This window comes from Myotis myotis, unplaced genomic scaffold, assembly GCF_014108235.1.
Source record: "Myotis myotis isolate mMyoMyo1 unplaced genomic scaffold, mMyoMyo1.p scaffold_m19_p_2, whole genome shotgun sequence".
NCBI lineage: Eukaryota > Metazoa > Chordata > Mammalia > Chiroptera > Vespertilionidae > Myotis > Myotis myotis.
The window spans coordinates 35,043,700-35,071,387 of NW_023416324.1; the positions used below are offsets into that span (position 1 = coordinate 35,043,700).

The 27,688-nt window shown below is 43.0% G+C and overlaps 1 protein-coding gene across 2 annotated transcripts; it reads right to left on the reverse strand.

Annotated features, from left to right (window-relative positions):
* Positions 1-2,838: 2,838 nt before the first annotated feature.
* On the reverse strand, positions 2,839-27,646 carry ORC1 (origin recognition complex subunit 1). Of its 2 annotated transcripts, XM_036347427.1 has the most exons (17): positions 27,542-27,646; positions 26,756-26,855; positions 26,063-26,190; positions 23,547-23,725; positions 21,839-22,157; positions 18,750-19,113; positions 17,798-17,902; positions 17,017-17,212; positions 14,610-14,707; positions 13,947-14,048; positions 13,382-13,553; positions 12,714-12,821; positions 12,291-12,440; positions 11,501-11,620; positions 5,410-5,576; positions 4,964-5,051; positions 2,839-3,491 (listed from the first exon to the last, which is right to left on the reverse strand). In XM_036347427.1, the coding sequence occupies exons 2-17, from the start codon at positions 26,848-26,850 to the stop codon at positions 3,297-3,299; spliced, it is 2,586 nt and encodes an 861-aa protein (XP_036203320.1). In that variant the 5' UTR covers positions 26,851-26,855; positions 27,542-27,646; the 3' UTR covers positions 2,839-3,296. The 2 variants fall into 2 exon arrangements, with proteins under 2 accessions (XP_036203320.1, XP_036203321.1); XM_036347428.1 differs by lacking the exon at positions 17,798-17,902.
* Between the last annotated feature and the right edge of the window lie 42 nt (positions 27,647-27,688).

The window sequence follows — 27,688 nt, forward strand, 5'->3', positions numbered from 1 at the left end:
TTAACTAATATTACTGTAGTCCACAATGTATGTAATTATTTGCATTCTTAAATATACAACCCAATGAAGACACACAGTACAGTTAGCTCTCATTTCTCTATTTTCCTTTAGTTTAGAATAATTCCTGCATTTTGTTTTTGTCTTTTGTGATACTGACATTTTTAAAAAGGAAAAGTTGCTTTGTAGAGTATTTTCTCCTCAACTTGATTTAGCTGATAATTTTCTCATCAAATGTCTGGTCGATCAGACATTTCTGGCAGGACTATTATGACATGGATGATGTGTGTTTCTCATGAGGAAGCTTTAGATGTCAGTTTGTCCCATTGTTGGCTTCCAAATAAATATTCGAATTAACTTGCAAAGTTATACAAAAAAACCCTGCCAAGATTTTGATTGGAATTTATTCCTATTTAGAGGTTAATTACATCTCTTTATTCCTACAAACCTTATATTTTCTGTGCCATCTAAGTCTTTTTCATTTAAAGATTTGTTTTTATGGGAGAAACTAAGATGGCGGCATAGGTAAACACCGGGAAATTGTCGCCTCCCACAACAATTGAAAATTACCGCAAAGGACTGAGCAAACATCATCCAGATCAACAGAAAGGCTGGCTGAGTGTAAATTCTACAACTAGAAGGAAAGAAAAGCACGCTGAGAGCCAGAGGTGCTGCGGAGGTGAAGTGCAGAGGTACGGCGGCTCGCGCGGGCGAGGAAAGGGGGTGGCACCTGAGGACGCGGCTGTCTTTTTGAATCACAAGCTCCCGACTGCTGTGAACTCCGGTTCCGGGAAGTCTCTGGGGACCCAGGTCTCATACGGGGAGAAGCTGGTCTGTCCGGCAGCGGGCGAACTTGAAGGCGGCTTTCCCTCAGAGGTGCTTGCAGCATTTAGCGGGTCACTGAGACCCGCGACTCCGGGCGGAGAATCAGCCATAGCTCCCTGATCCGCCCTTTGATTCTCTGAGACCCCGCCCCACCCAGGCTGCGGCAGAGGCTTTTGCATGTGAATGTACCTAACTGCAGCCCAGCCAGGCAGACCCGGAACTTCCAAGAGAAGGCCCAAGGCCCCGCAGCGGCTTGCATTGCTTCACAGCTGAGCCTCTTCGTGGCTCCTGCTGTGTGGCCTCAGGCAGAGGCTGAATTAGCACCTCCTTAGATCCAGGAGCCACTGTACCCAGTGGTCAGAGGGTACCAGACTGCAACTCCTCAGATCCATAAGGGACACACTCAGGGAGCAGACTCAGTGAGCACCAAAGCCCCACTGAAGCAAGTCTTGCCCCAGAAGGGTGTCTTCAGCACAGAAGTTCTCCCACTTTAGACACAGCTGATTCTCACAGCCAATTGGCCTGGAGGTCAATTCCTCCCAGTGATTCTACAACAACCAAGGCACCAAGAGTGCACCAAGAGTGTCCACCCCAGGTAACTGGGGAGGCTGAGCTACTGGGCCCTACAGGACACCTGGCGCACAGGGCCACTCTATCAACACAGGGAAGCTGCCAAAATGCGGAGACAAAGAAACAGGTCACAAATGGCAGAAATGGAGGAAAGCAAACAATTGGATATAGAGTTCAAGGCCACGTTTATAAGGTTTTTCAAGAATTTTATGGAAACCGCCGATAAATTTAATGAATCCCTCAATAAGTATAGTGAGACCATGGAGGACATGAAAAAGGACCAACTAGAAATTAAGCATACACTGACTGAAATAAAGAATAATTTACAGAGATCCAGCAGCAGACAAGAGGATCCCAAGAATCAAGTCAAAGATTTGAAATACAAAGAAACAAAAAATACCCAACCGAAAAAGAAAAAAGAAAAGAGATTCCAAAAATATGAAGATAGTGTAAGGAACCTCTGGGACAACTTCAAGCGTACCAACATCAGAATTATAGGGGTACCAGAAGGAGAGAGAGGGCAAGATACTGAAAACCTTTTTGAAGAAATAATGACAGAAAACTTCCCCTACCTGGTGAAAGAAATGGACTTACAAGTCCAGGAAGCACAGAGAACCCCAAACAAAAGGAATCCAAAGAGGACCACACCAAGACACATCATAATTAAAATGCCAAGAGCAAAAGATAAGAGAGAATCTTAAAAGCAGCAAGAGAAAGACAGTCAGTTACCTACAAGGGAGTACCCATACGACTGTCAGCTGATTTCTCAACAGAAACCATGCAGGCCAGAAGAGAGTGGCAAGAAATATTCAAAGTGATGAATAGCAAGAACCTGCAACCAAGATTACTTTATCCAGCAAAGCTATCATTCAGAATAGAAGGTCAGATAAAGAGCTTCACGGATAAGAAAAAGCTAAAGGAGTTCATCACCACCAAACCAGCATTATATGAAATGCTGAAAGGTATTCTTTAAGAAGAGGAAGAAGAAAAAGGAACTCTTACCATTTGCCACAGCATGGATGGAACTGGAGAGCGGATAAATACCACATGATCTCACTCATTTGTGGAATATAATGAACAACATAAGCTGATGAACAAGGACTGATCCAGAGACGGAGAGGCATTGATTGGACTGTCGGGACTTGGAGGGAAGGTAGGGGAGGGTGGGGGTAAGGGGGAAAGATCAACCAAAGGACTTATATGCAAGCATATAGGCCTAATCAATGGACATGGACAACGGGGGGGAGAGGGCATGAGCGGGGGGGGGGCGGGGGGGGGTAGAGGGTAACGTGGGGACAAGGACACATATGTAATATCTTAATCAATAAAAAACATATTAAAAAAAAAAGATTTGTTTTTATGATATATGGTACCTTTTTAAAATGTACATTTTCTAGCTATTCATTGCTAGGGATTCTTTATTACTGATATTACTTCCAGCATTTCTTTTTTTGTAAAATAAGATTGTTTTATTCACATTGCTCAAAAGTTAAGATACATGACGTACAGTGAAAGTCTTTTTCTAACTCCTGATCATAGCCATCCATTTCTTTCCCAGGGGCACCCAATATAACCAATTTCTTACATATTTTCCCCAGACTATTTTACACCAATACAAGTGATTGTGTGCAGAAATTGATATACATGGCATGTTACCATTACATAAATGGTGGGGCTACTAACAGAAATAAAAGTCAGAGGGAGGGTTTATTTGGTTTTATAACCTGATGCTTGTAATGACTATAAATTTCCCAAACACTCTGAAAAAAGCAAATTATTTAAAAGAAAATTCCAAACTACATGGTAGTTATTTCCCTTCATTATATTTTGCCACAAAAATTCCATGTGCTTAGAAAAATAAAATCATGTTCTTTAAAATCAGCTATCCTTCCTTGTGAAGCTCTTCACTCTTCTTTCAGGGCGTACAGCACATCGCCCTGGCTGACGTTGAGGCGCACGCGAAGGAGCAGGTCATTCCTGCTGGGCTCCACGAGGAGGAGGCGGCAGGAGCCCAGGTGAGAGCAGACCGCCATGGTCTCTGACATGGTGGGGTATGGGAGCCCCTCCATCCTGCACAGCTCCACGTGCTGCCTGTATACCTAGAAACAAAAAGCAAATCTGAGGTCAGCTGCCGGGAAGGTTAAGAGAGGAAAGGTCGTCCTGGGTCTGTATCTGATCATGTATTTCTTCTTTTAGGGAACGCAGATACTTCTTGACCAGGATATTTAATGCCTCAGAAGGCATCAAAGGCTGTCCCAGTGGGGGCACAAATGAAGGGCAGAATGCAGTACTACTTCAGAATCAGAGGAAAGCAGGTCTGAATCCTGGTTCTAGCAAATACCTAAATATGACACCCTGGGCGGGTTATCTCGCTTTTTGAGCTTCAATTTTATCTATTAAATGTATTATAATATCTCTTGAATTAATGGATATAAAATGTCTAGTACTGAAATTGTTACACCAAGAGTCCTGGTATCCAGGGGCTGAGAATTCCATAATGGAGATTGTCATAATTCAAGTCAAATTTTGCTATAAGGTATTTTCCTAAGCAGACACAGTGTACAGCTACCAAGGCATGACCCTTGGAAAAGCACAGAGGCAGAGAGACAATACTGAATAAAGAGGCAAAAGGTAGCTGGAAACAGATTCCGACCCTAAAGCACCAAGTGGGTCAGGCAAGTCTGTAGTAGTTTCTGGGCAGTCTTCTAACTATAAGTCCAACCCTCACTCCCACCCCCTAACCCCCATCAATACTGGGAGCTTGTCAGAAGCAGGGATATTAACCAATTCAGACGGGGATTCCTGGTTCACAGCACAGTTAATGGCACATTGTAGATGTTGAGAAAATGTTTACATACTAAAGTGAAAGTCACTGCAGAAGAGCTGTTTCAGGCTCTAGAAGGAGAATAATGGGCAAAATATGACCAGTAACTAAATGTTTAAAAAGGAATGTAAAGAAGTAAAGGAAAGCTGAAAGGAAAAAGTAGCTGGAAGGAAAATGTTTTCCTGAACGTCTAAAACATGTTTATGCACAGGGGTACACACTCCCAGGTACACACACACACACACACACACACACACACACACACACACACACCTTTGATAGTTCACATTCTAAGGGAGCCATTGCCTGTGGACACTGGTTTTAAATAAATCACTAAGGCATAAGACCTCAGGCTTCCTTTTACTGATATTGAAATGATGCTCAAAGATGGTTTGGATTGACGTTTGTGATTTTAAACATGGCTCGTTCTGAAAGCGTCGCCCCCATTACACCACATAAGCTGTAATAGGGCAGTGACTTTTGATAGTTCATCTTTAAACCTCCCATCCTAGAACAGTATCTGGCACATAGTAAACCTTTAATCTAATATGTAGAAGCCAGTTGCTAAAGTTCTCCTCATGCAACTCAATAAAAATATCACATAAAAATAGGTGCTGGTTTGATATTCCTTAGCATTACCAGGTTACCACAAAACAGACAAACTATCGCACAGTGATTGAAATTCCCACATATTTTAACAGCACCAGACCAAAATCTAGATGGATTTTAAAAAAGGAGATTGACCACCTGTTGAAATGTTGCTTCCTCCAGTCCCGATCGACGGAATTCTGCAAGGATCGCTCTCAGGAAGCTCTGTTCCATAACAGAGGAATTTCTTAAAGAAAATGAAGACATGTGAATTCTCAGTGTGGCTGCACCAACACCGAGAGGAAAGCTGAATAAAGCTTTTCTGCATTTTTAGAAAAAAATGGGGACTACTTCCTCCTATATTATTTGGGAAGGGGTCCCCCTACCCTCCCAGAGTCTTAAAATGATATAATAAATGCCACTTTGGAAGTAAGGAAACCCAGCAACTATATCTGGGAAGGTACCAGCACCCCATGACTATGCCCCTTAAGAAAAAAGACAGCGTCTTCAGTAAGTCAGAAAAACAGGCTTCCACGGCCTTCCCACCATGGCCCTCAGGCGGTCTTTCAAAGAAGGTTCAAGGCCAGGAAGCAGAAGCATCTTACTTGATGGCAGTGATGTACGCCGATGAAAACATCTCATCTACCGCTTTCAGCAAGTGGGCCACCGTGACCTGGCCAGGGGAGCCGGGATTCTGGCAGGACTCACAGATCTCGGTGGCACGCCTGCAGATGTCCAGGCAGCGTCGTGCATCTCCAGAAAGGGCTGCTACCTACAAGAGGGATCATTTTATTCCCTGAGTCCCCTTGCCATGTCAACCAACAGATTTTGTGTTCAGCTAAAAAAAAAAAAAAAAAAAAAGGCGTTGCTGAGAATGGACTTAAGCTTGAAGTTAAGTACCTAGTCCTAGTTGGGAACCTGGAGGAAGCCCAGATATAAATTATCACATTGTTAACGTGTTGGTTGACAATGGGGATACCCTCTTGAGAAATGCTTCATGAGGCATTTCATTGCTGTGCAAACATCCAAATGCATTTACACAAACCTACACGGTGTAGCCTTTTTATAAGTAGAAAGAATACACCTAAAATAATGATGACTAGTATAGTAACAGTCTCTTATTATCAAGTATTGTGTATGTACATAATTGTATGTGCTGTACGTTTATACAACTGACAGCAGGTTTGTTTACAACAGTATCAGCACAAACACCTGAGCAGTGTGTTATGCTACGACATTACAAGGGCTATGACATCACAAGGCTATAGGGATTTTTCAGCTCCATGGGTCCACTGTTGTATATGCGGTCCTTCATTGGCCAAAATGTCATCATGCAGCACATAACTTTTACTGTGCCTGGGACTCTTCCCTGAGTCCAAACCTTTGTCTTGGTTTTACAAATAACTCTAAAGTAGAAAAGGCAGAAATCCATAGCTTTATTTAATATTAGGGAAATGAAATCTATAAGAGACCAGTGCCCCACAATCACACTGACACATCTGAAAACACAAGGGTTCTCATTTCTTGCCTGGAGAGAAATATGCCCCCAGAAGCAGCCAGCCAAGGCCAAGAGGCTAAGTTGGGGGGGTGGGGGGATTGGAGGTAAAGCCATAGCTGAGCCTCCTCACAGCATTTGTGTGAATTTTGGAGACGGCTTGGTCAATGGCTAAACAACCAGAATCAAGAGGGAAGGAGGCTGCAAATCTGTGGGACCCAGAGAAGTCTGTGGTTAGCTGAGTCAGACCAACCCACACTACCAGAGGCTACACTGTTGCTCCTTCCTTTGCATGTGCACAGAGATTGGGGTTCCTGGGCTCCATTCACAGGGAATCCTATCCTCTCTGCCAAACTGACTTAAGCCACTTGCAATTTAAATTTCACTGAGGGAAGCTTTGGACTCACTGTGGCCTGCAAGGATCTCTGTTTCAATAGTCCCAATGCTTGCCAACAATCCTGATCATTAGCCTAAAGACATGCTGAAATAATCATTTCCTTCAAATATTCATGCTACGTTAAGTTCGAAAAAAGCAAATTTTATAGGAATATATATATATATATATATATATATATATATATATTTATACACACAACACACAAAGACATTAAAAAGCCATTTCTGGGAAGTAGGATTACAGACGTTTTTAAAACATTTGTGTATGTTTCTGTTTTCAGAATTCAAATTTAAGACACTCAAAACAAAAGTCACTTCTCCAGTAACTCAAGGGAGAAGCATGAGCACCAGCTTATCTTCTTCCCTTCCTCTAACCTCCCACATCCAGCAGGTAAGGGTGTCCTATGGACGTTTCCACCTGTCACTTCTCTCCTCCGAGCCCATCCCACTGCCTTGGGAAGCAGCACTGTGTTCACAGCGTGGACTGGAGCTGCTGCAGGGGCCTAGAAGCAAAGTGCACGGGGACCCGGGAGGCAAGGAAACACCCGAAGCAGTCCTCCCCCTGAGAGCACCTGTGAGCCTGGTGACTGTAAGCATCCTTTCCGACGGCTGTGATGGTGACGGAGACGAAAGAAAAAGCTGGGGCTTACCCAACATGGACTCTAAGAGAAGACCTTACATGATCATGGGCCCAACCTCAGCATAAGGGTGAATGAGAGAACCATCCTGCAGAAGGATGGCTAGAAAAATGGCCTGTTTTGACCTTGGTACTAGGTGGTGCAGGGTTAGAAGTCTTTGCAACCAAAAGTCTTCACGATTTGGAGCCCAAATTTATGTTGTGTCTCCTATAAACCTCTAGTGGTTTACATATATATATATATATATATATATAAACCTCTAGTGATATATATATATATATATATATATATATATATATATATATATTCTAGTGGAGAATGTTGTTTTAAAATGGTCCCAGTTGATAGTGCCCTTTGGTAACTAACAGAAGCAAAAACAAATTCTAAATGAACTCAACTTCAACCAGGCCTCAATTAATTATCTGATAAAGCTCTAAGGAGCATGAGCATATAGTACAGTGGGGCCTTGACTTACGAGTTTAATTTGTTCGGAGACCGAGCTCATTAAGGAGCTTGTTAACTCAAATTATTCTGTCAACTCAATGCAAAAAATCGGCCGAGAGACAGCTGGTATCTCAAAAAACTCGTTAGTCGGGACACTCCTAAGTCAAGGCCCCACTGTACAAGAAAATAAAAAAACGATACAATAATAAGGAAACAAGGCCACATATACATGGGAACCAGCAGTTGATAGAATTGGACTCACAAAGACTTTATAATTATAGTATACAGAATACAAAATAGATGGATTCTATTTCTTTATATGTAAAGAAATAAGAGAGGCTTGAAATTACAGGCAAGAGTTTTGGGTAAAAATACCATCCAAATTTGATGCCTCCTGAAACGTTATTAAAAGACGAAGAACCACCCAGCCAGCGTGGCTCAATGGTTGAACATCAACCTATGAACCAGGAGGTCACGGTTTGATTTCTGGTCAGGGCACATGGCCGGGTTGCAGGCTCGATCCCATGTGGGATGTGCAGCAGGCAGCCAAGTGATGATTCTCTCTCATCGATGTTTCTATCTCTCTCCCTCTTTCTCGCTGAAATCAATAAAAATATATTAAAACAAAAAAAGACAAAGAACCGTAAGAGGAAGGGAAGCAACAGGAGTAAACAATATAATTCTGCAGTTGGAAAGGGGTGGCAGTGTAGTGGTTGACTTAGCAGACTGAAGAATTCCTAAGACAGTAATGAGGAATCTAAGAACAAATCTAAATTATACTAAAAATCTACAAAATGCTCAGGTTTAGTGGTATTGAAACTGATGGTAAAGTTTGGCTAAAATAAGGAGTGCTTAAGAAATGGATGCCCTAGACCAGGAGTCAGCACACTGGCCCCACATGTTTTTGTAATGAAGTTTTAATGGAACCCAGCTATGTGTATTTTTTACCTATTGTGCATAGCTGCTTTTGGTATTGCAAGGGCAGAGGTGAATAGTGGTGGCAGACTGTTATAACCTGTAAAACCGAAAACATTTACTACCTGACCCTTCACAGAAAAAGTCTGCTGACCCTTGCCCTGGATCAGCGGTTCTCAACCTGTGGGTCGCCAACCTGTGGGTCGCGACCCCTTTGGGGATTGAACGACCCTTTCACAGGGGTCGCCTAAGACCATCAGAAAACACATATATAATTACATATTGTTTTTGTGATTAATCACTATGCTTTAATTATGTTCAATTTGTAACAATGAAAATACATCCTGCATATCAGATATTTATATTATGATTCATAACAGTAGCAAAATTACAGTTATGAAGTAGCAACGAAAATAATTTTATAGTTGGGGGTCACCACAACATGAGGATCTGTATTAAAGGGTCGCGGCATTAGGAAGGTTGAGAACCACTGCTCTAGATCCTCTCCCATTTCGTGCTGTTGGATGAACATTAGGGCCACTGTGGGGAGGAAGAGTTTAGGGCTCTGAGAAAATTTTGTGCCTTGTTAATTTGTACTGTTTCCATAAAACTCTTTGCCCTGGAGATGTTCCCTCTTATACCATGGCAGAAGACCCAAGATTTATTCTCAAACAAGAATAAACAGCCCTAACCGGTTTGGCTCAGTGGATAGAGCGTCGGCCTGCGGACTCAAGGGTCCCAGGTTCGATTCCGGTCAACGGCATGTACCTTGGTTGCAGGCACATCCCCAGTAGGGGGTGTGCAGGAGGCAGCTGATTGATGTTTCTCTCTCATCGATGTTTCTAACTCTCTGTCCCTCTCTCTTCCTCTCTGTAAAAAATCAATAAAAAAAAGAAAAAAAAAAGGAAAAAAATAAACAAAGTCTCTAGGCCAGGACACCAGGAATTGTCAGAGGGGAGGGGATGTCCCTAACCATTTGCATCCTGAACTCTGACTCCAGCCCACCTACCCCACCCCATACTGCCCTCCAGGCAGGACACAGGAAGCCAACTACAGGAAATCTGACCATCCCAATGAAAACAACTAAAGATATGGAAATTGGCCCATCAGACTCTCCCGGTGAAGCTTACTCAAGTGCTCTGAGCTCCCGTTAAGCTTTGTAGCCTCCATTCTTATACCTAAGTGGGCAACCAAGACATCTGAGGGAAGGAACAGTGCAGGATAAACAGACAAGCACCTTGGAGGAAAAGGAAGAAGATAACCTAAATAGGCATAAAAAAGGACCATTTGGAGGAAAAACATAAACTTTTAGAATTTGCATGATGGAAGTGAAAACTCTACCCAACAGAGGATCACTTGGTAACTTGGGGGATCTCTCTTGGAAAGTGAAGCCTGGAGTCGAGCATCCACCTGGCTAATCTGACCCCAGAACCTAACACAGTAAGTAGCAGTTCTGAGCAGGTGTTGCAGACATGTGCTGCTGCTATAGGCATTCAGAGTTCACACCCTCCCAGGCAAGACACTAGAAATACATTTACAAATCTTTTAAGTGCTGAAATACGGTGGATGGGTGGTTTCTTGTGTTCAGCTTGAGTGAGATATTTAACCCACTTTATTCTTCAGTAGCCTCAGATAAGTCTTAGTGGAATCTCGTTTGGCATTCTCCCAGTGAGCCTGGAGGACGTAAACGAGGCCTGTGGCCCATGAGCCCCGAGTTTGACACGCTTGAATGTAGTCCAAATTTTATACCTACCATGGAGCATGCACCTTGCTAGACACTGACAGGCCAGCAGAGGACATCTGGCTCGGGCAGACTAGAAAGTCCTGAATGAGAAAGTGGCCCCAGGCTTATTTCGTGGAAGAGCCAGTGGTCACCCTATCTGGCTCAATAGGAGGCAGCCACAGGGAGGGCGAGACAGCAGACCAACGATAACAACGACCAGCACTGATCGGTCTGAAGGACAACGAACTCCGCCCAGCCTCCACTCCTTGTGGTTTTTGTGCATGAAATTCAACCCCAAGGACAGCGGAGGCTGAGTCCTGAGCTTCTCCCCATTCCCTCTAATAAACTCCCCTCTTGCTGGCTGCGTCCATTTCCTGGAGCGACTCCAATCTTACAGGCACCTTATGGACATGGTTGAATTTCATTCTCACAATGACCCTATGAGGTAGCTAGTATTATTACCATTTTTCAGAGAAGTAAACTGAGGCTCAGGAAGTTTTAAAGTAACTTTCCTATAACCTTCCACATGCCTATTAAGTGTTAGAGCCAGAATTCAAAGCAGGTCTATTTAACTATTCTGCCCCTTTCATTATACAAAGCTGTCTGCTTCCTGAATCAATTAATTTTCGTTTTAATTGATTAAGCCCACCATAGTCATAGCCCCCTATCATACAGTAAGATTTCAGGAATTTTTCAGGACTTCATTTCTACGTTTGTATTTGTTTTTACAAGACTTCCCCGCCAAAACCGGTTTGGCTCAGTGGATAGAGCGTCGGCCTGCGGACTGAAGGGTCCCAGGTTCGATTCCGGTCAAGGGCATGTACCTGGGTTGCGGGCACATCCCCGGTGGGAGATGTGCAGGAGGCAGCTGATCGATGTTTCTCTCTCATCGATGTTTCTAACTCTATCTCTCTCCCTTCCTCTCTGTAAAAAATCAATAAAATATATTTAAAAAAAAAAAAAAAAGACTTCCTAAATTTCTCTTCATCCCCAGAGCACCCAGCACAGGACCTTACACCAACAGGTGCTCCGCAAAGAATTGCCACGTTTTGTAGGTACAGCTAGGCCTCCCGACGGTGACTTACCTTCCTGGCAACCAGCTGGATGGCATCATCCTCAAAGGCCTTTAAGTGTTTGAGTCGGGACATTAGGATCTGCTGCAGCTGCCTGTAAGTGTAGGGCTGGAAGGACATCCTGGTGAAACCCTGGGGAGCCAGGATGACAGAGAAACAAGTTCATGGATTGCCCTCTGATAGCCCTGGTGGAAAGTTAATTCAGTCCCCAAATCCATAACAGTGTGCAGATTTCATGCTGGGACTCCCACTGCTTCCAGCTCTTCGTTACTGACAATGGTAGTTCTCAAACTACTTTTCATTTAGTTTAAAATATCCTTTTATTCTGTCAGAATCATTGAGAAGTAGAGAAAAGTAGAGGTGCTCCGAGGAGAGTGGATGGGAGGATCTTCGGCTCTATGATCTGTGCGGGCACAGCGCCTGGGCTCACTCGCCGTGCTTGGAAGTACCTGTGGCTCAGGCTGAACCAGGGGTCCACGAGGGCAGAGACTGCATCCACCTTGCTCACTGCTACACTCTACCCATCTAACACTGCCTGGCAAGGGAAAATGCTTAAATACATTTTAAATATAATTAAACCTCCAGGGCTCTGCAGTTTAACAGTGCACAGGCAGCAGAACATCAAGATGTGTTTTCACATGCAGTGGCGATATGTTTAATTCCAACTTAAAATGAGAAGAATTTTAGAATCCACATTTTGTACTTTCCCCATTTATTTTAGTGTCTATGTATTCATTTGCAGGACTCCTTAGCACAGCTTCTGGATCTGTAAGAACAACTTGAGAACGGCCCCAAAACCTACCAGTCGGCTTGACACCCGGTTCATCATGATGCGCTCGGGCAGGTCCATCGTGTTGGCAATGGTCAGGACCACAAGCTGGGCCTCCTTGTGAGTGGGCCAGTCAAAGAGATTGTACATTACATCTTGTTTCTGAGTCCACAGAAGGTCAAGCTGCCAGGGAAATGGAGAGAGATGCAGGGTCAACTACAGAGACCACGCCAGGGCCCAGAGTGAGACCTGTCACCACTGTTTCAGCTGCATGCGCTTCTCAGGGCACATCGGCAGAACAGCAAGGCAATCAGTGGGCACGTGCCACTTGCCACGAAACAGGCTTAGATGAAGGAAGGAGCCAAACCTTCCGTCCTGCCCAGTACTTGCTCCCCAAACATCTCGGTCAACAACCACGTGGCTTCTTTCCCAGTCCTCCTGTGGGCACCTCCTTACCTCATCCACAAGCAGCACGGTGGTTTCCTGAGAGGACCCTTGGGTGCGAAATCGCTTTGCCAGCAGTTCGGCTGCATGGCTAGCTGTTGCCTTTTGGCCTGTCATCTTCTGCATTGGGGGAAAACAGGTATGGTGAACTCTAAGGGCTTAAAGTTAAATCTGCAAACAGAGGAAGCTATTTAGTCTGAGGATTTCAGGATCCTATACTCTGCCTTCTACCCTAAACTTGGAAGGCACCAAGACAGAAGATAAAGTCTGTATGACTGAAATGCAAATGAACCACAGACTAGTCCCAGAAGACCCTCCAAAATCATTACTTCCTAACTCTGTAACTGGACATTATCTGTTACAAGAGAACAGCTAATGAACCAAGAGTGAGGTGCAAACTTGCGCCTACCTCCAACCCTTTTCTAGTCTGCCACACTGCCTCCTGTGTGCAAATGGCTTTCACCATGACAGTAAGTACTAGCTCCCAACATTTCATAACGAGCTCCTAGACGTTAAGGTCCCTGTGGGTAGGAATTCTGCCTTTGCTCTTGCTATCTCTACTCAAAGAGCAATGCCTGGCATGTTGAAAACATGTAATATGCACAAAATGAAGTAAACCTTTTTCTTTTCATGTGCCACCAAGACTGTATTTTCCAAAAAGCCCAAACTGCTTTGCTTACCTGCAATATCTGCACGTAGACTTGGTGCGGCTCTGTCAGTTTCATGCCATTGACTTCAATGTATTGAAAGGGAGGAACATCATTTGCTTGGGCCGCCTGCTGCAGACAGTGTATTACCTCGTGTACAGTGGCAGTCTTCCCGGTCCCAGGTACCCCAGAGATATACATGCACCTAGGCAGGAAGGGAAGGCGTGAGGGTTAGGTCTGTGCCAGCTGCCTCACCAGTTAGGAGTGAGCAAATGTCTGCTGAAGGAAGGACCAAGAGCCCTGAAATGTGGAGGTGGGGGCAGTAGGGACCATCCTTGGAAGCTGATGAGAGCAGGGCCTGTTTCCATAGAATCATTCATTCCACAAGCAATGGCAGTGTCATTTTTCTTTGAAAAACAGAATTGCTATTCCTACAGAATAACTTTGACAACAAAAAGCTGCATTAGAAGCATTAGGCTTTTCCCTGTTCTCCTGACACCGGGCAAAGACCATCTGGCCGATCGATCTCTGACACCTGAGGGGTGTACCAGCAGGAGCCTTCTCCCCCGACCATCCTACCTGGCTCAGCATGACTCACCCTCCAGTATGATCAAGGAGTTTGCTTTCCACAAAGTTGTAGATATCTTGGAATTCCTTTTCCCGACAGGGAAGAGAGTCAGGTACAGCAGAAACATGCAGACTAAATAAGGGAAAAGGAGGATTTTAGAAGCATTTCACCATCTACTCAATAATAAATTGAAGGACTTATCTAGTTTCTACATAAAACCTTAGTCACAAACCCAAGGGAATGTCTTCATTCTCAAATCTCTTCATGTAGTTGCATAATCCCGTTCTCCCCGCAAATCACCAACTCAGTGGTGCTAACCAAAGGTACACGTCACCTGGGAAGCTTTCCCCAAATCACATGGCTGAACCTCATCCCACAAGAGATTCTGATTCGGTTGATTTCTGGAAGGATGCAGGCTTGTATATTTTTTAAAAGTCCCGACACAGTTCTAAAGAGTGTGACACTTGAGAAGGAGTGTCCTGACTAATCACCTCCATCCCTGAGAAAAGGATGGCAGCAGACTGGAAGGTGACTCCTAGAACCAGTCTGCATTAGCTGACCCAGACCCTACGGGAGAGGTTTCTTCTCTCTGAACACACATGCTCATTTTACTCTATTATTACTCCTGTTTCCCGTGAATGAAAGCAGAGGCCCATCTCCTCCTATCTGAAAGGGGCCCATGAGCAGTGGTACCTTAGCCGCGCCTCCTCTAGCACGCTGGCAGGGCCCCGGACAGCCAGGTTTCGGCTGCGGATCTGGGGAGTGGCAGAATGTGGCATTCTAGGCTTGGGCTATATTCAGAAAGAGAGAACGTATTTCAGAAAAAAACCACACACACACACACACACACACACACACACACACACACACACCAACAACAAAGCAAAACACCATCCAGGACACATTAGCAAATCTGATTCCTGATGACTTGCTAAAAAGAAGAGAGGTGGTGTATTTCTTAGTTCTTTTATGTATAAAATACCATGACTCTCCCTCTCCTCACATCACACATACACTTTGTTCATAGTCCAAACACAATTTCTTTTTTCCAATTTACACACAGTATTAGGATTTGGAAACAATGTCAATCCGGGGAAAGAATAAATGAAAATATGGATTAAACACTATTTAAAAGTAAAATATTACTTTAAAAAAAAGCTAAGAAATTATAAAGAAATCCCAACTACCCTGCCCAAACATAGGGTTGAGTGGGAGGCCTAAACTGGGTTTGATTCAGAGGATTCTCCTATAGATTGGTTTGAAAACATGGTTAGACCTTGTTTACCGGCTTAACACCTAATAACTTTGGAGAAAACAGGAAAGGAGTAAGAAAACCTTGCTCAGAATGTATCAAAATGTCACCCCAATCAATTTACTAGTAATTAATAAATAAAAAGAATGTATCAAGAATTTGGTAGATTTCCGGTCTTTTTTATTATGCTAAAGATGCCCTCACACCCGAGATGATATCTCTTCTCGGTGGGACCCAGGAGATGCAATCAAACCAGAAGGTAGGAATTTTTGCATAAAAAAGAATTCCAGGTAAGATCGCCTCACGTCTAAAAGTTATCTATTGGATTTCCTTCCATGGAGGTCTTCCAAAGAACAATGGTCAAAGACTCCTGCTCTAAGGCTCTCTCTGAAGGTCGCAATAACATTAATACACATCTGAACATGGGAAGACTCTTTGTTAAAGTTCCATAGGAAGCAGAAGAGACATCCATTATTCTCTTCCAGTTACACAACTCATTACCAATACCTGAGTAGTACTCCTTGTTTCTCAGGTGTATCAAGTGACACTGTTACCGGACAAGTGACTGGACCCTGAGCAGGTCTGCCTACAACCAGCCAGTAGTGTGTAGGTTCTTGACTTCGTGCAGGAAAAATTTCACGACACGAGTCCAGGTGACTATGAGGGTACGTTTATTAGGGCCGGGGACAGTAAAACAAGGAAGGGTTTAGCAAAGTAGAAGCAACAGAAGAGCCTAGGCTGGGCTGCGTTAGCTCTCAGGGAAGTCAGAGAAAAGGGGCCCTTGGAGACAGGTTCAGGGGGTTGGCCTGGGACAGCTGCCACTGCCCATTGCTCGCCTGGTTGCAAGTCTCATGGGTCCCTTAGAGTTTGGGGATGCACAGATGTGGGAGAACAGGGGGAAGGAAATGGCACGGGTTGCTCTCCAGAGGGAGAGCATGTGTTGGGTCCTTTGTTTTGAGGCTTTTATCTCTCTCTTGCAGGCAGGAATCAGGGGAGGTCTCGGCAGAATAGTCATTAGTTTTCCTGGTGTGCCCTTTCAAGTTCATGATCTCTATTGATTGGTAGGTGCCAGGGCAAGGATCATTAGTTAATGCAGCTGCTCCTGGCATTGCCTACCTGGGTTTGCTGCTTTTCTGGGCCTGGAGCTTAAATACAACTGAGGCCTAGACATGATCTCTAGGGAGGTGACCTTCTGGGTCTGGCTGTAAATTGCTGGGCCAGTTTGTTCAGCTGTCCGTCTCAATTTCTCTATTCCACTCGTCCTGGCTTACTGGCCTGTCTCAGAGTAAGACAACACGGCTCAGCAGCCCTGATTCAATACCCACTGAGCACTGATTACACTCAAAGCTCTACTGGGTTTTGTGGGAAATGCAAAGATCAAGTGCCAGTTCTTGTCCTTCCCTCTGGAAGTTCGGCTCTTGGCCATTTGGTTTTGAATTTTAAAGGGAACTCAAAAATCACTATCTACTGCATAGGTGGGGAATGTCCAGCTGGTGGGCCATAGAAGGCCCAGGAAATCATTTGGTCAGGCCCTGACAAAGCATTAGGGGTGAGTTAATTAAATGTTTGACCAAACATAGCAGGCTAGTTTTTAAGTTCATAATTTTGTATAGCCCTCGAATGATGTTATAAATATCCAAATGGCACTTGGTGGAAAAAAGGTTCCCCACCCCTAATTCTGGATTCATTTTCAGCCCTAGGGTTCATGAATATTCCAAGTGTAATAGCTTTCAATACAACAGACCTGTACTCAGAACCCAACTATTACTAATAATAGTGTGATATCGGCCATCACATTTTAAATTGAGAGGGATGCTTCACTGGAAAATAAAGCTAAAAGAACCTTACGGTTTTCTTTGGTGTCTTGGAGGGGGTGTGTAAGGACGACTTCATGGAAGAGTGTAGGTTCCTGGACACACAACTGCGTGTTTTCCTTGGAAGGGATGGTGTCGAAGCCTCTTCCTCCTCACTGTCCGAGTCTGCAATCTCTGCTGCAGGCAGAAATTCTTCCTCTTCTTTGTCATTTTTGCTATCATCTAAAAACCTGAATGGTGGGACACATTTTCTGATATTCAGTGTTTGAAGTCTAAATCAGAGGTACCCTAACAGGTCAGTGTGGATTAGAGGTGTTGAAGAATGTCTGCTGTGGCGAGCAGTATAAGATGTGCTCCACTTGCTTGCTACTGAGGTACTCTGGTAAGGGCTTTATTTATATTATTTTGTGACCTGTATATTATTATTCCCATTTTTATAGATGAAGAAACTGAGGCTTAGAAAGGTTATGTAACCTTCCCAAGGTTATACAGACAGTAAATGACAAAGCTCGGCTGCACATTCAAGAGCATCAGAATCAAAGCTCATGCTTATAGGCATCCCTCTAACAGTCTTGCCAGGTGTGATTATGAGGCCCCGAGAGCCACCTATGCCCAGAACAGCAGTTCTGGCCCCTTTCTAACTGACATTTATGTAAACTGACACAATTCCAGACATACTAGGTAAAAAGGTGAATTTCAATGGAATAGCAAATAACAAATAAGAACTGTGAGAGGCTTTAAGAAGTGGAATAAGATTATAGACACCACAGATGGCAGTGACCAACGTACTTCTGCCTGCCAAAGAGCACTCTTACCGAAGCTGCTGCCTGATCCGATTCAAAGTCAAGAGAGAACTCTTTCTGTGGATACGATGGGGAGTAGAGGTGGCTTCATCCTGAGCGTCTGGTGTCTGTGCCTCCCTGCAAGGTGTCACAGCAGTTTCAGGCACTGGGGATCAGCAGCAGGCTCTAGAGGAGAGTCAGGTGGCCTGACTTGCTCCTATTCCTTTTGCAGGAACTAATCACTTTGCTAAAGTTTGTAATTGACTAAAACCCAGAGAAAAAAGTTTGCTTAAAGCTTATTATTTAAATAAGACTCACCATTCAACTAGAGACCAAAATATACTAACCTCAGGCACAGTATCTAGTCCTTTTTTCTTTCTGACATATTTATAACCTTACAATCTACCCTGCAGAAATGCAGCTCTATATTAAATACAAAGCATTTATCAAGCAAACCTATGATGAGCTGGATGCTGGAATTTCTGAGCAGGAAACACTGAAATGTGTAATTTCTGGCTCCTCACATTATTTGTGCAGTCCATTATGTACAAACACCGCCTAGTGCCAAAATGTAAACTTTGTTCTAGATGCATTATCTACATGTATTTGAGAATGGTTTCCAGTGTTGTATTTTATAAACTAAAAAAATGGCTGTTAAAATGTGGCAAGTAATGAAATCCATGACTATGAAGCAATTCAGGTTAGGAAGTTATCTTCTGAAGCAGTGATCCCCAAAGGGCATCTGATTATACCAGAATCATCCAGATCATTTCAAAATTGCAGATTCTTAGGCCTGACATTTGGAGATTAATTCCCTATTCCTGGAAAGAGGCTCAGAAACCTGTGTTTTGGAAAACCTCCAGGTGATTCTGACACATTCAGACTTGCAACCCACTGCTCTAACTTTATGGACTGTGACCAACACATTTCACATCATGTGAACCGTCTGGATTTGCTCTGGAAGGAAGGGTAACGTCCCCCTCACCTCTTTTTTATCTTTTGTGGTTTCAGAACCACAGAAGGCACCACGGAGCTTCTCTTTCCCCCTCTTAAAGGGTCAAGTGTTATTTCCTGACTAATCTCTGTGGTTTTCAAAGCTGGGACCCGGGTTCTCAGGATCATGGGACGTTCATGTGAAGCCTTGTCTTGCTCAGCACAGGAGCGTCGCCTCTCCCCCGTTTTCTCTGGGGCTTTCAGAGCCGGAGATGAGGTCTGGAGTCCATCAGGCTGAGACCTCTTAGAAGGTGAGGTGATCTCAGAGGCCACTTTCCGTTTAGTCCTTCTGGGAGACTCCAAAGACACCTGAGAAATCTTCTGGGAAATCCTAGTGTGAGGTGTCACAGGGAGACCTAGGCCCAAGAGAAATCACCACAAAGTGTGAATTTTCTAACTAGCCCTATACACACCCCCAATCTCATTATAGCTAAATTCATCCACTGAAGTCATACATAGACATGAGTTCTCCATATTTTGAATTATCCCATGCGTTTCCCCTCCCAGGTCAGGTAGCTATATTATTTTTAATCTCCTAAATTCTGTGGGTGATTTTCCTAGTTAGAACCATAAGTCAACTATTAAGTCAGCTTTTGTAGATAAATGTTTAATTGGATTTCTCTGAAGAAATCTACCAGATCACTGCACATCCTCAGCCTCATTCAACAAACAGCATTTGAAAAACTTATACCAATAAATACCACATGATCTCACTCATTTGTGGAATAGTGAACAACATAGGCTGATGAACAGGGACAGATCCAGAGACAGAGAAGCAGTGATCAGACTGTCAAACCTCAGAGGGAAAGTAGGGGAGGGTGGGGGTAAGGAGAGATCAACCAAAGGACTTGTATGCATGCATATAGGCCCAGCCAATGGACACAGACAACAGGGGGGGTGAGGGCATGAGTGGGGGGAGGGGAGGCTTATGGGGGGAATGAGGTCACATATGTAATACCTTAATCAATAAAGAAATTAAAGATTGGGGAAAAAAGAAAAAACTTATACCAGTGGCTCTGTTGACTAACACCAACGCCTAGATTTTTCTTAGCTCAGATTAAGTCTACTAATAGAGAGAAGTTGGATCCCTGGGGTCAACCAGCTGGGTTCAGTGAATACACGGGACCACATTAAGATTTGCTCCTCTCTCACCATGACTGCAAGCACCACGAACCTGACATTCATTCACAGGTATCAATTGAGCTGTTAAAATGGCAAGGTATGTGCCAGGTGCTCGGAGGAAACAAAAATTGAATGAGACAATCCTGGTCCCCAGTCACAAGACACTCCAGTCTAACAGGGTAGATGATATACATGGGTGTCTATGATATGAAGTAAAATAATTGTTCTAAAGCACCTAAGTGCTAATGAAGATGGCTAATAAAGATAGGGCATGATCAATGGATAGAGCGTCGGCCTGCGGACTCAAGGGTCCCAGGTTCGATTCCGGTTAAGGGCATGTACCTTGGTTGCGGGCACATACCCAGTAGGGAATGTGCAGGAGGCAGCTGATCGATGTTTCTCTCTCATCAATGTTTCTGACTCTCTATCCCTCTCCCTTCCTCTCTGTAAAAAATTAAAAAAAATAAAAATAAATAAAATAAATAAAAAAAAAAGATAGGGCATGAAAGAAAAGGCCAGATCTTACAGGTCTTTGAACATGAACAGAAATAAAATAACCTAACTCTATTTCACCTATAATATAAATATCAGAAGAAAAAATGTAACCAACTTTACTTCATCAATGGAATACATTCTAAAGGCATAAAGCAATGCAAATAAAATTTTAACTTTCACTTGATTAAGTTTACTGCCAGTAGTAGTATTGGTATAGCTATTGTGAGACTCTTCCGTGTGTATTAGTCTTGCTCCTGGGAGTCAGGGCTCTTCTCCCTAAAGAAGGTGATACAATCATGGACTGTGGGAAGAAGGGAAAGAGCCCTGTTATGTACAGACTAGAAATATCAGTATGATTTCAAGAATGTATGTCTTTTAGCTCTTCTACTAGGGATCTAAAAGGCAGTGTCACCTTAGTAGCAGAGATCTTGAAGAGCTCATTTGTTATTATTTTTAAATCTTTATTGCTGAAAATATTACATATGTTCCTCCTTTTCCTCCCATTGACCCCTTCTAGCCCATCCCCGGACCCCTACCCCAGGCCTTCACCACCCTATTGTCTGTGTCCATGGGTTATGCATACAAGTTCTTTGGTTGATCTCTTCCCACCTCCTACCCACCTTCCCTCTGAGATTCTGAAGTCTGTTCCATGCTTCTATGTCTCTGGATCTATTTTGTTCATCGATTTATTGTGAAACTCATTTACAGAGCTCAGTATCACTAATCATAGAAAAATACAACAATGGCATACCAACCTCACACCTATTAGGATGGCTACTATCCAAAACAAAAATAACAAGTGTTGGGAAGGAGGTAGAGAAATTGGAATCCTTGTACACTGTGGGTGAGAATGTAAAATGGTACAGCTGCTATGGAAAACAGTATGGTGATTCCTCAAAACGGAATTACTATACAATCCAGAAATTCCACTTCTGGGTATATACCCAAAACAAAAGCAAGGACTTAAGTAGATATTTATACACCTGTACTCAGAGCAGCATTAGTCACAACAGCCAAAAGGTAGAAGCAACCCAAATGTCCATTCACAGATGAATGGGTAAATACAATGTGATATGCACATACATACCATGGCATATCATTTCAGCATTAAAAATACAGGAAATTTTGACACATGATACAATGTGGATATTCCCTGAGGACTTTATGTTAACTTAACCAGTCAGAAAAAGACAAATACTGTATGATTCCACTTGGATGGGGGAATTAAGAGTTACTGTTTAATGGTTAGAAGATGATGGTGATGGTTGTACAACAATGTGAATATATTTAATGCCACTAAACTGTGCACTTAATAGATTAAAATGGTAAATTTTATATGATGTATATTTCAACATGTGTCCGATCAGTACCTGGCCCACTGCTGCACGAACTTAATATTGTAGAATGAATTAATATCTTATTCCTTTAGCCTCAACTGCCCACTGTGATCCATTCCACACTTACTTCCAAGCTCTAGCCTCTTCCTTGCCCTTGGGGTAACAAGATGGGTAGGAATTTGGTGAGATTTGGAGGTCGAGTGCCTCAATTCAATCCTTTTGACACCATGCTTTGCCGTGGTCCAAGAAGGGCTGTCTATGCTGCTATTCTTGGTTTTCATGGGCTTCTGGCCTCTAGGACTGCCTTCTTGTAGCTTATTCAACTCTGCAAACAATTCTGGGGATAGTGGTTTGAAGTTCTCCTCATTCCAAGACAGTTTCACAAAGAACGTCTTCTCATTTTTCAGAGCTGTAGGTAACACTTCATCTGGGGCTAAAGCTACTACCTGAATTTGGAAAGTAAAGGTGAATAGGAAGAAATGAGGACCAAAATAGCCAAGGAATGCTCCACGATGACTGTAATCAAAAAGCATTGAAGTCTGCATCCTTCTCTGGAACTTTCCTCTTCCAAACTAAAGAGGCACAGCCAAGGCATAGCATATTTCCACAGACTCCTCCTCGCTGACATCCACACTCTATGCTGGTTTCTCTTCCAGGCCATGCTATTCAGCCATGCCAAATTTCCCCACAAAAACATCTCTAAGCACGCTCCACTGCTCAGTAGTCTATAATGGCTCCCCACTATAGCAAGATCAGATTACTTAAACTGAGTTTCAGCCCTAACCGGTTTGGCTCAGTGGATAGAGCGTCGGCCTGTGGACTGAAAGGTCCCAGGTTCGATTCCGGTCAAGGGCATGTACCTTGGTTGCAGGCACATCCCCAGTAGGAGGTGTGCAGGAGGCAGCTGATCGATGTTTCTCTCTCATCGATGTTTTTAACTCTCTATCCCTCTCCCTTCCTCTCTGTAAAAAATCAATAAAATATATTTAAAAAATAAATAAATAAATAAATAAACTGAGTTTCAATGCCTTCTCAAATCTGCACTCATTTTACCTCCTGAGTGCTCAATGCTCTTCAAAATGGCCTTCCATCATTAGTCCAGCTTGGCTTGTCACAGTCCTGCTCATTCTCACCATAGTGCTCCTCCCTAAACACACTCCTCCCTCTCTGCCCTTCCAAATATACCTATCTTGCTGTGTCAGCTTATACATCTGCCTTTCATTCCTTCACTCTGGGCCCAGATTAGAAACATGTGACTATAGTCATGCCAGACCAAAGTCTCTCTGCAGCACCATTAAATCAACCATCTACTCACCATGAGACCACAATTCACACTATGATCTAATCTCATTTTGGGCCTGAGGTAGCTTGAGGAATAACCCATATCTTAGTCTCTGAACTAGTGTCTCAGTTCAGACTACAGTTCATCGGAACCTGATTTATCATAAAGTCCCATAACACAATTTGCCTGCAGTGATCAGCACTCTTCGTACTGCTTTATTGAAGGTGAAGTCCTCACTTAAGCAAATGTATTCAGCCTCGCAATGCTTCACGCCTACCACAGTCGTAGCCAAACACAATTTCCCACTGCAGTACATTTGCTAATTCCTGCTCATCCCTCAGGTCACTCCCTCCAGGAGGCCCCTAACACATGGTAAGTGAGCTCAATAAATATCTGTTACGATGAAGTAGACAGACAAGCAGAGAAGATGACAAACAGCAAAAAATTCATTTCCGTGGGGTAAATCAGTCAGTAATACCTTTAAGGTCGTGCAGTTTAGGAGGCAGACAGACATAAGCTTCAAGATAGAAGTGAAAATCAAGGCTTCACCTACCTGCACAGGGCCAGAGATGGTCTCGGCATCAATGTTGCTGTTACAGGCAGGGTAATCATACCAGAATATTTCCTGCACATCAGGCTTCCGACCCAGCAAATGCTGTTTACTGACAGAAATTTCACAGAATCGGATAAACCACTGTACTCGAGCACGTTTCTTGCAATAAGGTTCAGAAACTAGGAGGGATAGGTGGAAAGGTTAAGAAAATGCCAGAACATTTTATTAAGCACTTCATCTGTGTCAGACACTGTGCTAAGTACTTGATGATACTCGATTAACGTATTATTTTTAACCCTCACAAAAACCCTACAAGGTAGGGACTATGGCTATCTCCCTTACATAGGCAAAGTAATCGAGTTACAGGGGCCTTAAATGATTTTTCAATGGTCACAAGGCCAACCAGCAGCAATTTGACTCAACCCCGCATCCATGTTCTTCTCTTTGCTCCACCACTTCCTAATTGTGACTGTCAGTCATCAAAAAAGTTACTAAAGGCATTTGAGAGGAGCAATTCTAGTCAAGGGCACTGAACAAACCTTATAAATCAATGCTTATAAAGAAGCCATCAAACAGTAGAAAAGCAAAAATCCTGGCAAGAATCAGAGTATCAGCCACTGAAATGACTTCCGGCAAACATGTGCTTGCAATCTTCAGTGTTGTCATTGTATGACACCATTAACATTACTGCATACCAGCATTGCTCCAAATAAAAGCACATACACTCTAGTGCCATCACCATCATCACCTCTTCTCTTCCTTTGCTCTCTTCAGAGAAAGACTAAAGCACCACACAAGGATTCTAAAATCTGCACACAGGGCCCATACTTCAAATACTGAAGTCCATACTGCTGAGGTGCTCCCCCTAGTGCAGTGGTCGGCAAACTGCGGCTCGCGAGCCATATGCGGCTCTTTGGCCCCTTGAGTGTGGCTCTTCCACAAAATACCATGTGCGGGCGCGCATGTACAGTGTGGTTGAAACTTCGTGGCCCATGCACAGAAGTCGGTTTTCGGCCTGGGCGAGTCTATTCTGAAGAAGTGGCGTTAGAAGAAGTGGGGGTGTCAGTCAGTCGGGCAACGGGAGACGTGGGCGCAGGGGAGGCGCACGATTCATGCACGCGTTGAGTGAGCCAATCGGTCAGCAGTATCATGTGCAGTGGTTAGTGCTAGTCGCGTCCGCAAACTGCGCACGCGGGTGACAAAAGTAAAGTTTATTAAGTTAATTTTAGGGAACGTTGTGGAGTGAAAGAAGATGTAGTGTCGAGGATTGAGAAAGGTATGTTGAGATGGTTTGGACATACAGAGAGGATGAATGAAAGGAGATAGACAAAACAAGTATACAAGACGAGTGTGAATGGGAGAGTTGGAAGGGGTCGACCTCAGCGAACGTACCTCAATCAGATTGAGGACGTTTTTAGCAAAGGCCAGCTTAGGAGTACCCCAATTAAGTTAATAACAATGTACCCACCTATATAGCTTAAGTTTAAAAAAAATTTGGCTCTCAAAAGAAATTTCAATCGTTGTACTGTTGATATTTGGCTCTGTTGACTAATGAGTTTGCCGACCACTGCCCTAGTGGATATTAGTTTGATGAGGTTTTCCTCCATACTCTCAAATATCCTTCCTATGTAGGTAATGTACTAGTAAAAACATCTTTATCCATTCACTCTATCAGTTCCTTTATTTTAGGCATCCAAATTGCCACAGGATTAACTCTAATTCCTCTTGGAAGAGGCAGTTTTGTGTAGTTTCAAATTCTTCTTAATCCTCCTTTTGGAGTTCTGCCCCATTCCCACCTTTCTGTGCTCTTATCTGTTTTGCTGAGGGTAAAGCTCAGACAATCAGCAGAAGCAGTGAGTGTGGACTTGCAGGCTCTGGTTAGCACTACTTTCCCTTTTGCCCTACCAGTTTTAGGGGCAGAAGTGGCTTTCTGCACTTACTGATCTCTGGGAAACACCATTTTTGTTTTTCAACACTTAAACATAAGTCCCTCTGGGTAGAACATCTACTAAAGTGTTCTTGTTTTACTGACTGAACATCAACTCATACCAATCCAACCTACCCTCTCTCTCATTAAGAATTTGCAAAATTCATTACTAATCTTTATGCCTATCGAAAAGCAAATCACCTATTTTTTTCTTCCCCCTTCTTCCTGAATTCACCCGTTCACTCCATTCCAAAAATCCAGCCTAATGGCTATTCTTACCCACTCCTAAAAATAATGGGGGGAAAAAAAGAGCTTTAACTTTTTTTAAAAAACTTTTTTTTAAAAAGCTAAATTCTTGAGCGCCCCCCCCACCCCCCATCCCATTTTATCCAATACTGCTCTAGTAAGGAAGTTCACTTGATGGAAGAAGGTACAGCTAGTGCTAAAGTAATCCCACTTCAGAATCTAGGGGTCACACCTTATATGCTGCTGTGAACAGAGGCTTCAGTAACTGTCCCCCTTCCCTACCACCTAGCACTTCCCAATTATTCATGACAAGGAATGGTTTTCATCCCAACCCCAAACTCACCATCTTCAAACAGCTCAATCAATTTAGCAACATACGGATTTTCATCATCATTCCCTTCAACCAACACAAACTGTCCAACTTGAATGCGAATCTCAGTCGAACAACCTTTTGATGTCACACTCATTTCTCTAGGAAGTAACAGGGAAACATGTTAGGAAAGTGCTCTCCAACTGGAAAATCCCCTAAATAGTTCTCTCTGCTGACCAATTCTCCTACTGGAAAAACAATTCACCAATTTCTATGCAAGAGTAGACAAAATGGGTTGAATGAATTGTTTTGGCATGAATGATTAATCCAGAAGCCTTAATATGAACCCTACTTCCCCCAACCTTCTATCGAAGGCTTCCAAAGGCATAAAAGCTGCCCAATAACAATATCAAATTAATCATGGATCTCTATGGCTGGGAGGACATAGTAACATCTAACCCTACCCTGTTATGCAGAATTACATAGAATCTACCTTAAATGACAATGTCATGCATACCACATTTTATTAACCTGATGTCTTCTTTTATCATTAAACTGCTATATTTATGCTACCATCTTCTTGCATCAAATAAAACCTCTCCTTACAAACAATTCATATTTACTGTCCTTCAGTCCTCAATATATAGTAACTAGAACAGCCTAGATACAAGTTATTAACAGTTTAGCCTGGAGAAGTTATATTTCCAGGATAACCAAATCACTCACTTGTAGGTTTGGTAGTGTAGTTTTCGATCCAACAATGGGCTGCCAACCCACGAATAAGTCGGTCTGCTCTTCAGCCTTGTAGAGCAGTACGCCATGGCTCCTGTGTAAAAGTCACTAACTCTGAGTAAACATGACAACACTTTGATGGATTATAGGACACAATTCCCGCTTTCAATGAGTTCAACCTTCTTTTCTGCCCTAGCTACACTCTCACACATTTTAGACTTAGAAAACATTTTTAGGAAAAAGTTAAAGCTCTATGAAGATCAAGCATAAGCCATTTAGTATCATCTGTGTATGTCTTGCTCTATGCTTATCTCTTTCTATCCAGGGAAACAGGAGGCTCAATATGTAAGAAATGAACTAAAAATGTTCAGAAGTACTTACTAGGTATAAGGTACAGTGATAGGCATGAAACAGCTAACAACTTGAAACTAAAACACAGTGATACAGTGGTTGGTTTTGTCTTTATAACACTTATAATCTAGAAAGGGATAAACTATAAATGCACCAAAGGACAAAATAGTGTGAAGAATCAAGAGAAAGAGCAGAGAGACTACTGTAAATACAGGACCGGGTCTTGTGACTATTCGGGGAGGAAGGGCTTCCTATATGGGTTTCCTGAACTGAATATTAAATAATGAGCATATATTGATAAAATGGAATGAAATGAGGGATTCCAAGAGATGGAGGCAAAAACATTCAAGAGGCATTTGTGGGAATAGCAATGGGTTTTACTAAGTATATTATTCCACTTACATTAAAGAAAAAAAAAGTGTCACTTACCTGTATTGCTCTGACAGTTGTAAGGGGTATTTTTTTTGGGGTAGCTAACAGGTCCTGGATGTAAGTATTTTGAATAGCTGAAAAGAAATGCTTGTATTAAAGTACATGATAAAAGACGTTTTTATTGACAAAAACAAAAATGTGAAC